Source organism: Cetorhinus maximus, chromosome 3, assembly GCF_964194155.1.
Source record: "Cetorhinus maximus chromosome 3, sCetMax3.hap1.1, whole genome shotgun sequence".
Lineage (NCBI taxonomy): Eukaryota > Metazoa > Chordata > Chondrichthyes > Lamniformes > Cetorhinidae > Cetorhinus > Cetorhinus maximus.
Genome location: NC_135881.1, coordinates 1,362,277 through 1,375,140, shown reverse-complemented (window position 1 = coordinate 1,375,140; position 12,864 = coordinate 1,362,277). Strand labels below are relative to the sequence as shown.

Here is a 12,864-nt window from a genome sequence, read left to right as displayed (position 1 = left end):
CAGCATGCAGGATGCAGCATGCAGCAGGCACATGTCAGCTCCACACCTGAAGTCACTGTAGGGGGGATCCTGCCTGGCCAGCGGAAGGTGTTTGACACTGGTCCCCTGACCTGGGCCAGCCCCTTCAGCTGCTCGCTGGCGGGACTGGTAAAGTCGACGTGCACGGTCCTGCTCGTACTGTTTGAGATCATCCTCGAGGGCTTGGTTTCTGATCGGCAAGAAGAGGATGAGGCGGAAAGGAGAAGGGGAAAAAGCACAAAGACAAAGGAGAAATCAGAAATAAGAGAAGCACATGGAAGGAAAGAGAAAAGGAAGAATATTCCGGACAGAAATGAGGAAGGACTTGGCAACCAGATAGCTCAATGTTTCAAACTAAACTCTTAAAAACTGAACCCAGTCCCTTCCAACAATTCCAGGACGTTCTCATAATCCTACACTCCTCCAAACACATTCCATTCATGTTAAACCTCTGCCTGAATACCTCAAACACATCCCATTGGCACAGTATGAATCCCACAGACACAGATTCTCCCAGGACTACAGGTCCCACACACAGACTTTCACTGGGGTATGGGTCCCTCATACACCGACACTCACTGGGGTACGGGTTCCACACACACAATTGTTATGGTGTAGAAGGAGGCCATTCAGCCCATAGTGTCTGCACCAGCTCTTTGAGCATTTTAACTTATATCCTGCTTCTTCCCTGTAGCCCTGCACGTTGTTTCTATTTAAATAATCATCCAATGCCTCAATTGAACCTGCCTCTACCACACTTCCAGGCTGTGCATTCCAAATGCTAACTTCTCGCTGTGTGAAAAAGTTTTTTCTCATCTCACATTTTTGGAAAACACTTTAAAACTGTGCCCTCTGGTTCTCAATCCGTTTACAAGTGGGAACAGTTTCTATCTACTCTGTCCAAACCCCTCATGGTTTTGAAAACATCTATCAAGTCTCCTCTCAGCCTTCTCCTCTCCAAGGAAAACAGACCCAACCTCTCCAATCTATCCTCATAACTGAAGTGTCTCACCCCTGGAACCATTCTTGTAAACCTCTTCTGCACTCTCTCCAATGTGTTCACATCCTTCCTATAGTGTGGCACCTAGAACTGTACACAATACTCCAGCTGAGGTCTAACCAGTGTCTTATATAAGTTCATCAAAACCTCCCTGCTCTTGGACTCTATGAGTTCCTCTAACAAATCCAAGCTGACTCTTCCAAAACAATCTACATTTTTCCATGTGAATCTTAATTCTATCCCAAATAACTGTATCTGGCTCTCACTGGGTCACGGGAACCCCCACGCGCACTGGCTCTCGCTGGGGTACGGGATCCCACGCGCACTGGCTCTCGCTGGTGTACGGGATCCCACGCGCACTGGCTCTCGCTGGGGTACGGGATCCCAAGCGCACTGGCTCTCGCTGAGGTACGGGATCCCACGCGCACTGGCTCTCCTGGGGTACGGGATCCTACGCGCACTGGCTCTCACTGGGGTACGGGATCCCACGCGCTCTGGCTCTCACTGGGGTACGGGATCTCACGCGCTCTGGCTCTCACTGGGGTACGGGATCCCACGCACACTGGCTCTCACTGGACTATGGGATCCCACGCGCTCTGGCTCTCACTGGGGTACGGGATCCCACGCGCACTGGCTCTCACTGGGGTACGGGATCCCACGCGCTCTGGCTCTCGCTGGGGTACGGGATCCCACGCGCGCTGGCTCTCGCTGGGGTACGGGATCCCACGCGCGCTGGCTCTCGCTGGGGTACGGGATCCCACGCGCGCTGGCTCTCGCTGGGGTACGGGATCCCACGCGCTCTGGCTCTCGCTGGGGTACGGGATCCCACGCGCGCTGGCTCTCGCTGGGGTACGGGATCCCACGCGCGCTGGCTCTCGCTGGGGTACGGGATCCCACGCGCGCTGGCTCTCGCTGGGGTACGGGATCCCACGCGCTCTGGCTCTCACTGGGGTACGGGATCCCACGCGCTCTGGCTCTTACTGGGGTACGGGATCCCACGCGCTCTGGCTCTTACTGGGGTACGGGATCCCACGCGCGCTGGCTCTCGCTGGGGTACGGGATCCCACGCGCACTGGCTCTCGCTGGGGTACGGGATCCCACGCGCACTGGCTCTCGCTGGGGTACGGGATCCCACGCGCGCTGGCTCTCGCTGGGGTACGGGATCCCACGCGCGCTGGCTCTTGCTGGGGTACGGGATCCCACGCGCACTGGCTCTCGCTGGGGTACGGGATCCCACGCGCACTGGCGATACATTAAATCTAAGGCTGGTGAACTGTGCAGACCTCAGGCCTGACCCTGAATTCAACCCTGCTCTCACCGTATGCCTCAAGTCCCTCTGTTCAAACAGTGGAGACTGGGCCATAGCCTAGGGCACAATCCTGACCATTCTCAGTTCTGGGGAAGGGTGAATAATGAGGGCTCTCACCCTAGCTTAGCAGCCAATTTAGCACTGGCCATGATCCAGCCTGGAGTGAGCACACCAACTCAGCACAGATGAGCTGGTCTATAGAGTGAGGCAGTGGTGGGAGTCTGGAATGTCACAGGCTGTAGCATAGCCGACTGGCCCAGCTGTTTGTGTGGACATTGCGATGGAACATCTGGTGATTTGGGCCTTACCTTGCTGCCCTCCACATGGCCCGTTTCTCAGCTTCCAGTGCCCGCCGTTCTGCAGGAGACATCTCCTTGTCCCGCCCTGCGGGCAGGTCTGGACTCTGCACCCGCAGCCTCTCCTGATACCGTCGTTCTGCCTTTGCAGTCCGAATGGGAGCCGCAGGCTCCGGATATGCTGGAGACAACCTATGGGAGACAAGTACAATCACATTCTCCACCATCCCTAGGAACAGGAAGGAGCCCATTCAGCCCTTCGAGACTTCTCCAGCATTCATAAGAACAAGGGGCCATTCAACCCTCGAGGATGCTCCTCCACTCATGGAAACAGGAGGCGTTCAGCCTTTGGATATTGATCAAAGCAAAATACTGCAGACGCTGGAAATCTGAGACAAAAACAGAAAATGCTGGAAAAGCTCAGCAGGTCTAAACAGCATCTGTGGAGAGAGAAACAAAGTTAACGTTTCGAGTCCGTATGACCTTCTTCAGAGCTGAAGAGGAGTAAAAATGTGATGAAATTTATACTGTTTAAGGGGGGTGGGGCAGGTGAAGCTGGACAGGTGGTCAGCGATAGGTGGGGGCAAAGGGGAGATTGACAAAAATGTCATGGACAAAAGGTCTAAGGGAGTGTTATCGTGGTGAGGGCTAAAGAAAGAGCTGATAGTGGCATAAAGGTAACAAAGCAGAATGTGTGAATAGCAGAACAAGGGTGAGCTGTGAAAGAACAACATGGAACAAGTAACAGGTGGCCCTTTTGGGGGGTGGGTTGGGTTTTACTGGAACATTGCAGCAGGCCAAGGATGGATATGTGGGAATGTGAGCAGAACGGTGTTGAAAGGGCAAGTGACAGGGAGGTCTGGGTCATGCTTCTAATGTATTCGTTGCTCCCAATGCAGTCTCCTCTACACTGGGGAGATCAAACACCTTCGGTCTGTCCGCAAGCATGACCCAGACCTCCCTGTCGCTTGCCATTTCAACTCTCCACCCTGCTGTCATGCCCACATGTCCGTCCTTGGCCTGCTGCATTGTTCCAGTGAAGCTCAACGCAAACTGGAGGAACAGCACCTCATCTTCCGACTAGGCACTTTACAGCCTTCCGGACTGAATACTGAGTTTAATAACTTCAGACCAGGAACTCTCTCTATCCTCACCCCTTTTTTAAATCCTGTTTTTTAAAATTCATTTTTATTTTGTATCCACTTTATCATCCCCTTTTATCCCATTTTCTATCCTTTTTTTCCCCACCACCCCATCCCCAAAAGGGCCATCTGCTACTTGTTCCATGTTGTTCTTTCACAGAGCGCTGACCCTTGTTCTGTATTAACACATTCTGCTTTCTTAACTTTGCCACTATCAGCACCATTTTTAGGCCTTCCCACCACCATTAACACTCCCTTTGTCTCGTGTCCACGACATCTTTGCCCCCACTTGGCCTTCTATCCAGCTTCATCTGCTCCACTGCATGCCTCCCCCCACCCCCCTTAAACAGTATCAATTTCATCACATTTCTATTTTTCTTCTTGAAATGTTAACTCTGTTTCTCTCCACAGATGCTGAATTTTTCCAGCATTTTCTGGTTTGGATTTAGCCCTTGAAGTCTGGACTGTCAATCATGGCCATAGGAGACCACCAGTCTGCCTGCTCCACATTTCAATTAGATCAACTGATCTTTCCCTTACTTCCATCGACCTGACCTGCCTTTGTTCCGCAATGTACAATACATTACTGCAACGCATGCACACGCAGTACTACTGTGACACGCACACATGCAGCATGCACACGCAGAACTACCGTGATGTGCGCAGACGCCACATTACTGCAACACGCACACATGCAGCATTGCTGCAATGTGCACACACACACACTGCATCACCGCAATGCATGCACACGCAGTATTACCACGACACATGCACATGAAGCATTACTGCAATGCACACAGCATTAACGTAATGCATGCTAGGCAAAGAGCAGTGAGTAAACCCTCCTACCCGGTCATTGAACTTGGATGCTGTTCGTCACTTGCTATTCTGTCCCTTGCTGCTGTTCGCTGTTCTCCCCAAACATCAACTCGGGAGCCTCTGTGAGGCAGAAAGAAGCTTTAATCAGTGCCCGAGATTTCACTGGGATCTGCAACTGTCTGTCTGGGGGCATTAAGCTGCCTGCAGTATTATTGTAACCTCCATTAGCAGTCTCATCCTATTACAAATCCATTACCCGAGACTGCTGCTAACTGGATATGATTTCAGGGACAGGATGTTGAAGTTTGTCCCCGTTTGATTTCAGAGTTTGGAATTGTTGAAGAGACACACAGTACATACCCAGTCCTCGGGGATTCTCCACTCTTCCTTTCCACCCGCTCAATTTTGTATTCTACCCCTTCGATCACGACAGTGCCCTGACTGCTTATATCAGAGATACGCTTGTCTTCATCTTCATCTTCCTCCTCTTCATCCAGCATCACATCCTGAGGTCTGTGCCTCATCTTCCGCTCTGGGACAGAAAAACAAGTTTAAAAAGGCTGTGGAGAGATGATCAGTTTCCCTTTTTGAGTTTTACTCCTGCCTGCTCTGCCCGATTGCAGACACTCTCAATGTAACCAATCTGTGTCATCACATCCAGGGGAGAGCCACAGCTGGACTATACACCAGGCCACAGAGTTCAATCACTACAAAAACTGAGGCTGGTTTTCACTACAAGCTCAAGATGGAGCTGCTTTCATAGATCTATCCTCAGCCTGGGATATGTGTGGAAACATGGACTGATGCTGCCATGTACCAAACTACCCCGGCTGCTGTGAACATTTCTGAGTAACAGAAGGGTGAAAGTCTACCTACAAGACAAGGTCAGCACACCAAAAACACTCAATAATAGTCTCCCACACGGCAGTGTCCTGGCACCGACACTCTTTAACATCTACATAAGTGACATACCCACCACATCACAAAAATTCATTAACACTGATGATATTGTCATTGACAATACTCGGAGTAAACTCCTTCCAGGATATGGAAGTCACACAAAACGCTGACCTGTCAAAGACGGCTGAATATTTCTACAAGTGCAACAAAACCCAGCCACGTCCATCGTCTCTGCATTCCACCTTGAAAACCACAAGGCACACAACACCCTAAAAGCCACTTTCTGTGCCTCCTACCTATCTTGGAGCGACCCTTGATTGCTTCCTAACCCACCACAATCACCTCTGAAAGACCAAGACACGAGTGAACATCATCCCTACACTGGCCGGCACAAGGTGCAGTGAGAAAACCACCATCCTTTGTACTCAGAGTCATAGAGTCATAGAGGTCTACAGCACAGAAAAAGGCCCTTCGGCCTATCAAGTCTGTGCCGGTCAAACAAGTACCTAACTATTCTAATCCCATTTTCCAGCACTAGGCCCATAGCCTTGTATGCCATGGATCGCAAGTGCACATCCAAATACTTCTTAAATGTTATGAGGGTTTCTGCCTCTACCACCCTTTCAGGCAGTGAGTTCCAGATTCCCACCACCCTCTGGGTGAAAAAATTCTTCCTCACATCTCCTCTAAACCTCCTGCCTCTTACCTTAAATCCATTTCCCTGGTTATAGATCCTTCCATCAAGGGGAAAAAGTTCCTTCCTGTCTACTCTATCTTTGCCCCTCATAATTTTATACACCTCAATCATGTCCCTCCTCAATCTCCTCTGCTCCAAGGAAAATAATATAATTGGTTGTCAGCATAATTATTAGCACATTGAGAATTATATGCAAAAGTTGTCCAATCGCGGATTACACCTAAGGTTGGACACTGTGTTTTTGAGTTTTGTAAGCACGGGCTGGTTGGGTATGGTCTGTACCTTGCCCGTTACGAACAGTGGCTGGGGCATGCTGTTGATACGATTTGCCAGTCTTTGGGACGTATTACCTACATACCTAGCGTCGTACTGGCACTGAAATTCATATACCACATTGCTCATTTGTGTGATAGGCAGAACATCTTTTTGGCTTGATGGCAGCATCCTGTTAGTGGCAAATACCACTTGTGTTGCTATTGTAAAGTAGCAGCGTGAAACAGCTAGCTTCATGTGTTGCTCACATTTTTGACACATCTTGCCCTTCCAGGGTAATGTGACGTAGACTGGGCCAATCTGGAATTTCCGGGGCCGGAAATGATGGCCTTAGGCCCGTTCATGAGTTTGCGTGATATACAACACAAAATGATCTGATCAGGGCAGCCAATTGTTGTCCTGTTCCCCTTATTCCCCAAATTGTTTTTCTCCCCTTATATTGGTATTCTCACAAGTGTCCTGATCAGTGCAAGATGAAGAGCTGAGACACACCTCTTTTTCAGCAATACAGAACAAGGAGGAGAAGACGACAATGGTGACAACAAAGAGTGAGTCGACGTGAGAGAGAGTGTATCTCACATGGACTCACACAGACTCACTTTCTCACACACAGGGTAAGTAAGGGGCGCGTGAGGTGACAGGCGACTACACCTGAGTGAGACAGTGACTGAGTAAACAGCGCATTAGGTTTGCGTGGGAATTCAGTGCATGGGGGAAAGAGGTGTGGTATACATAGGAATTATTCTAGGTTAATTCATAGAGTAATTAAATGAAGTTAACTAGATAACATAAGTAGCAATGGCAGGACAGGTGTTATGTTGCAGCTGTGGAATGTGGGGCTTTTGGACGCCAAGGCGATCCAGGACAAACACATCTGCAGAAAGTATCAGCAGTTAGAGGAATTCCGGATCAGGATTACTGATCTGGAAGCTGAACTGCAGACACTGCACAACATAAGGGACGGGGAGAAATACCTCTACACTTTGCTCCACAAGATGGTCACAACTCTTAGAATAGGGACATCTGTTTTGGTCAGCAGTGAGGGACAGGAGGATGCGACTCAGTGAGGCAGGTAATGGAACCGAGCAGACAGTAGTGGAGGAGCCTCAGACTTTGCAATTGTCAAACAGGTTTGAAGTGCTCACAACCTGTATGGATGAAAGCGAGGTCTGCAAGGTGGATGAGCAGGCTGGCCATGGTACCATGGTACGACAGGTCGTTCAGGCAGGGGGGAGCAAACAGGAGTGCAGTGGTAGTAGAGAATAGTATAGTGAGGGGGATTGACACTGTTCTTTGCAGCAAAGAGCGAGAGTCCGGATGGGTGTGTCGCCTGCCAGGGTTCAGGATATCTGCTTAGGGCTGGAGTGGAACTTGCAGTGGGAGGGGGAGGATCCAGTTGTCGTGGTCATATGACATAGGCAGGACATGGGTGGAGGTTTTGCATAGTCAGTATGAGAAGTTAGGTACTAAATTAAGCAGAACCTCAAATATAATAATCTCTGGATTATTAACTGAGCCACATACAAATTGGCATAGGGCAAATAAGAGAGGTGAACTGAACTGGGGTACCACAGGGATCGGTGCTGGGACCCCAGTTATTCACAATATATATTAATGATTTAGATGAGGGAACTAAATGTAATATCTCCAAATTTGCAGATGACACAAAGCTGGATGGGAGGGTGAGCTGTGAGGAGGATGCAGAGATGCTTCAGTGTGATTTGGACAAGCTGAGTGAGTGGGCAAATGCATGGCAGATGCAGTATAATGTGGATAAATGTGAGGTTATCCATTTTGGTAGCAAAAACAGGAAGGCAGATTATTATCTGAATGGCTATAAATTGAGAGGGGGGAATGTACAACGAGACCTGGGTGTCCTCGTACACCAGTTGCTGAAGGTAAGCATGCAGGTGCAGCAGGCGGTAAAGAAGGCAAACGGTATGTTGGCCTTCATAGCCAGAGGATTTGAGTACAGGAGCAGGGATGTCTTGCTTCAATTATATAGGGCCTTGGTGAGCCCACACCTGGAGTATTGAGTGCAGTTTTGGTCTCCTTATCTGAGGAAGGATGTTCTTGCTATAGAGGGAGTGCAGCGAAGATTTACCAGACTGATATGAGGAGAGATTGAGTCGGTTAGGATTATATTCACTGGAGTTCAAAAGAATGAGGGGGGATCTCATAGAAACCTATAAAATTCTAACAGGACTAGACAGGGTAGATGCAGAAAGGATGTTCCCGATGGTGGGGGAGTCCAGAACCAGGGGTCACAGTCTGAGGATATGGGGTAGACCATTTAGGACTGAGATGAGGAGAAATTTCTTCACCTAGAGACTGGTGTGCCTGTGGAACTCACTACTACAGAAAGTAGTTAGATATAGCTTTTGGGGCAAAAGGGATCAAAGGTTACGGGGCGAAGGCGGGAGAATGGGGTTGAGAAACTTATCAGCCATGATTGAATGGCGGAGCAGACTTGATGGGCTGAATGGCCTAATTTCTGCTCCTATGTCTTATGGTCTTATGATCAGCCATGATCGTAATGAATGGCGGAGCAGGTTCAAAGGGTTGAATGGCCTACTCCTGCTCCTATTTTCTATGTTTCCATGAATATGTGACTCAAAGACTGGTGTGGACGAAATAGGTTCTGGATTGTGGAGCACTGGCATCAGTACTAGAGAAAGTGGAGGCTGTACAGCAGGAAAGGTTTACACCTGAACTGTGCAGAGACGAGTATTCTTGCAAATCGCATAACTAGGGAAGTAGAGAGGGCTTTAAACTTAACAAGGGGCGTTGAGGGATCAAGCTTGGGTGGATGTGGCAAATCAAGGGGTAGACTCAAGGCAGGAGTCCATCATAGTTTTAAAAAAAATTTATTTGTTCATGGGATGTGTGTGTCGCTGGCTAGACCAGAATTTATTGCCCATCCCAAATTGCCCTTGTTCAGAGGGCATTTAAGAGTCTGGAGTCACATGCAAGACTGACCAGGTAAGGACAGCAGATTTCTTTCCCTAAAGGACATTTGTGAACCAGATGGGTTTTTACAACAATCGGCAATGGTTTCATGGTCATCATCAGAATTTTAATTCCAGACTTTTCTTGAACTCAAATTCCACCATCTGCTATGGCGGGATTCGAACCTGGGTCCCCAGAGCATTTCCCTGGGTCTCTGGATCACTAGTCCAGCGACAATACCACTATGCCATTTCCTCCCCCTACTGGGAAATGAGGGTTAGAAAATAGCAGGAAGAGGCAGAGAGATAAAACCTAAGAATACACCAATTGTTAGCTGAAGTGAACTGGGATACTAGGCTAGGAGGTAGATCAACTGAGAAGTAGTGGCAGATATTTAAGGGGATATTTCAGAATACTCAGAATAAGTATATTCCTATTATAAAGGAAAACTCAAAACAAGAACCCACCATCTGTGGTTAACTAAAGAAATTAAGGAAAACATCAAACTTAAAGAAAACACATATAACTGTGCAAAGATGAGTGGCAGGTCGGATGATTGGTCAGAATATAATGAATGGCAGAGAATGACTAAAAGGTTAATCTGGAGAAAGTAATTAGAGTATGAGAGGAAGCTAGATAGAAATGTAAAAATGGACAGCAAGAGTTTCTACAGGTATTTAAAGGAAATTAGAAAGTAAAATGAGCGTTGGTCCTCTAGAGAGTGACAGTGGGGAGTTAATAGTAGATAATGAGGAAATGGCAGATGAAATGAACAAATATTTTACTTCTGTCTTCACTATAGAGGATACCAAAAACATTCCAGTAATAGCTGCAAATCAGGAGGTGGAGGGAGAGGGGAACTTGGTGAAATTACAATCACTAGGGAAGCGGTACTGAGCAAACTGATGGAGCTGTGGGCTGACAAGTCTCTGGGTCCAGATGGACTTCATCCTAGAGTCTTAAAGAGGTGGCTAATGAGGTCATAGATGCATTGGTGTTAATTTTCTAAAATTCTCTAGATTCTGGAAATGTTCCATCAGTAGCAAATATAATCCGTCTATTCAAGAAGGGAGGGAGGCAGAAAACAGGAAACTATAGGCAAGTTAGCTTGATGCCTGTCATGGGGAAGGTGTTAGAATCGATCATTAAGGAGGTTATAGCTGGGCACTTAGAGAAACTCAAGGTAATCGGGAAGAGTCAGCATGGTTTTGAGAAAGGGCAATCATGTCTAACCAATTTACTGGAGTTCTTTGAAGGAGTAACATGCGCTGTGGATAAAGGGGAGCCTGTAGATGTACTGTACTTGGATTTCCAGGGGGCATTTGATAAGGTGCCACGTCAAAGGTTATTGCGTAAAATAAAAGCTCAGGGTGCAGTGGGTAACATAAACAGGTCTTTTTCTGATTGGCAGGATGTGACGAGTGGAGACCCACAGGGGTCTGTGCTGGGGCCTCAACTTATTACAATTTATATCAATGACTTAGATGAGGGGAGTGAAGACATGGTAGGTAAATTTGCAGATGACACAAAGATAGGTAGGAAAGTAAGTTGTGAAGAGGACATAGGAGGTTGCAGACAGATATAGATAGGTTGAGTGAGTGGCCAAATATCTGGCAGATGGAGTATAAAATGGGAAAATGTGAAGTTGTTTACATTAGCAGGAAGAATAAAAAAGCAGAGTATTACTTAATGGAGAGAGAAGGAAAACTAGGCTGAAAGGCTACCCGATTCAATCCCCACTTCCCGTGAGGCCAGCCTAGAGTCTGCGCTACCGGACACGCTGCAAAGTCAGTGTTGGTTAAACCCAACTCCTTAGCTCGGTCCCAGTCCCCACCCTTTCCCTGGTGACCTGGACTTGGGGCCTAGTCTGTCTCTCTATCTCTGCTTCTTAAGCGAAAAGGCAAAAAAGGTTTCATTTGATAAGCTCTGCTGCGTGGCACCTTTCATGGAATCACAGAATCTTTACAGTGCAGGAGGAGGCCATTTGGCCCATGCTCTGAAAGAGCATTCTAACTAGTCCCACTCCCCTGCCTTATCCCAGTAACTTTGCACATACTCTTTTCAGGTAGCAATTTTTTTAACCTGCCTCCACCACCCTCTCAGGAAGTTCGTTCCAGACTCCAACCACCCTCTGGGTGAAAACATTTTTCCTCATCACATGTACTCCTTTTGCCAATGAAGTTGAGTCTGTGCCCTCTAGTGTTTGATGCTCTCTTGAGTGGAAACAGTTTTTCACTATTTTCACTAACCCTAACCCCTCAGGATCTTGAATACCTCAATCAAGTCTCCTCTCAGCCTTCTTTTCACCAAGGAAAACATTCCGGCACCTCCCTGTGTCCAAGGAAGACTGCAAGATTATTACCAGTGTCTCTGAAATTTCCACTCTCACTTCCCTCAGTACCCTTGGAAGCATCTCCTCAGGTCCTGGTACCTTATCAATTGTAAGTAAAGATAGCCTAATACCTCCCCCTTTTCAATTGTAAATTCTTCGAGTGTACCAGTTACCTGCTCTCTCACCTCAGCCTGGGTAGCACCTTCTTCCCTTGTAAAGACAGATGCAAAATACTCGTTTAGTACCTCTGTATGCAAGTCCCCTCTTTTACCCCTAATCGGCCTTACTCTTTCTTTTAACACCCTTCTATTATTTATATGCTTCTCAAAGACCTTGGGATTCCCTTTTTTTAATGGTTATTTCTATTAATTAATCTTTTTTAAAAATGATCAATTTATTACTTTGACAGATTTTATTTTGAAATTCATGCTTATTGCTGTGCCAAATCTTCCATCGAAATTTGCCCTTTGGCCCCTTGAGTGAGAAAAAGATTGAAATCCCCCCCACACAAAAAGGTTGGACAAGCCTATGTAAACTAATTGAAACGGCACCGGGATGTATGTCAGGAATTTACTGTGTGGGGTTAACATTACAAACATAGCCCCCGCCCCCCACCGAGTTCCTACCTTCCTCTTCCTTCATTTTTCTCAGATCATCCTCTGCAACCAGTGACACTCTCTTGGGTTTCTCTGCTACCTGCTGTTTCACGTCAATCTCAAAGTATTTCTGTCTGTCACGGAATGACCTCTGCTCTGGGCTGTCCAATCCACTGGGCGATGGCACCTTGGAAATGAGGGCAGAATCATTCACATCTCATTCAGTGATGGCTACTGGAATAACACATCTGTACATGTCCCTCAACAGTGTTCACTGTAAACTGTACCTCGAACAAACTCTTCAGTACAGCTTGGCTGTGTAGCACCATGTCCAGTGAGCATATCCTCTTGCCCAATGGCATAACCCAAAACCTTCATCTCTCACTGATAGCAAGACAGTAAAGCAGGAATCCAACTCCCATATCTGTGGACAGTTCTCAAACCGATCTCACACTCCTGTATCTGAGGAGTGTTGATATGGGCAGGCTGCTATTGGAGATATCAATGCTTAAAAAGTGTCGCCAACAGTGAGT

General features: G+C 47.6%; 1 protein-coding gene across 1 annotated transcript in view; it reads right to left on the bottom strand.

The window, feature by feature from the left end:
• scrib (scribble planar cell polarity protein) overlaps window positions 1-12,864 on the bottom strand; it is a 289,526-nt gene that overhangs the window by 41,651 nt on the left and 235,011 nt on the right. The window contains exons 32-36 of the mRNA XM_078534268.1: window positions 12,362-12,518; window positions 4,945-5,116; window positions 4,615-4,704; window positions 2,636-2,815; window positions 47-208 (exon numbers count right to left, since the gene is read on the bottom strand). Of these exons, the coding sequence (XP_078390394.1) occupies window positions 47-208; window positions 2,636-2,815; window positions 4,615-4,704; window positions 4,945-5,116; window positions 12,362-12,518 (761 nt within the window). The remainder of the gene's footprint in view (window positions 1-46; window positions 209-2,635; window positions 2,816-4,614; window positions 4,705-4,944; window positions 5,117-12,361; window positions 12,519-12,864) is intronic.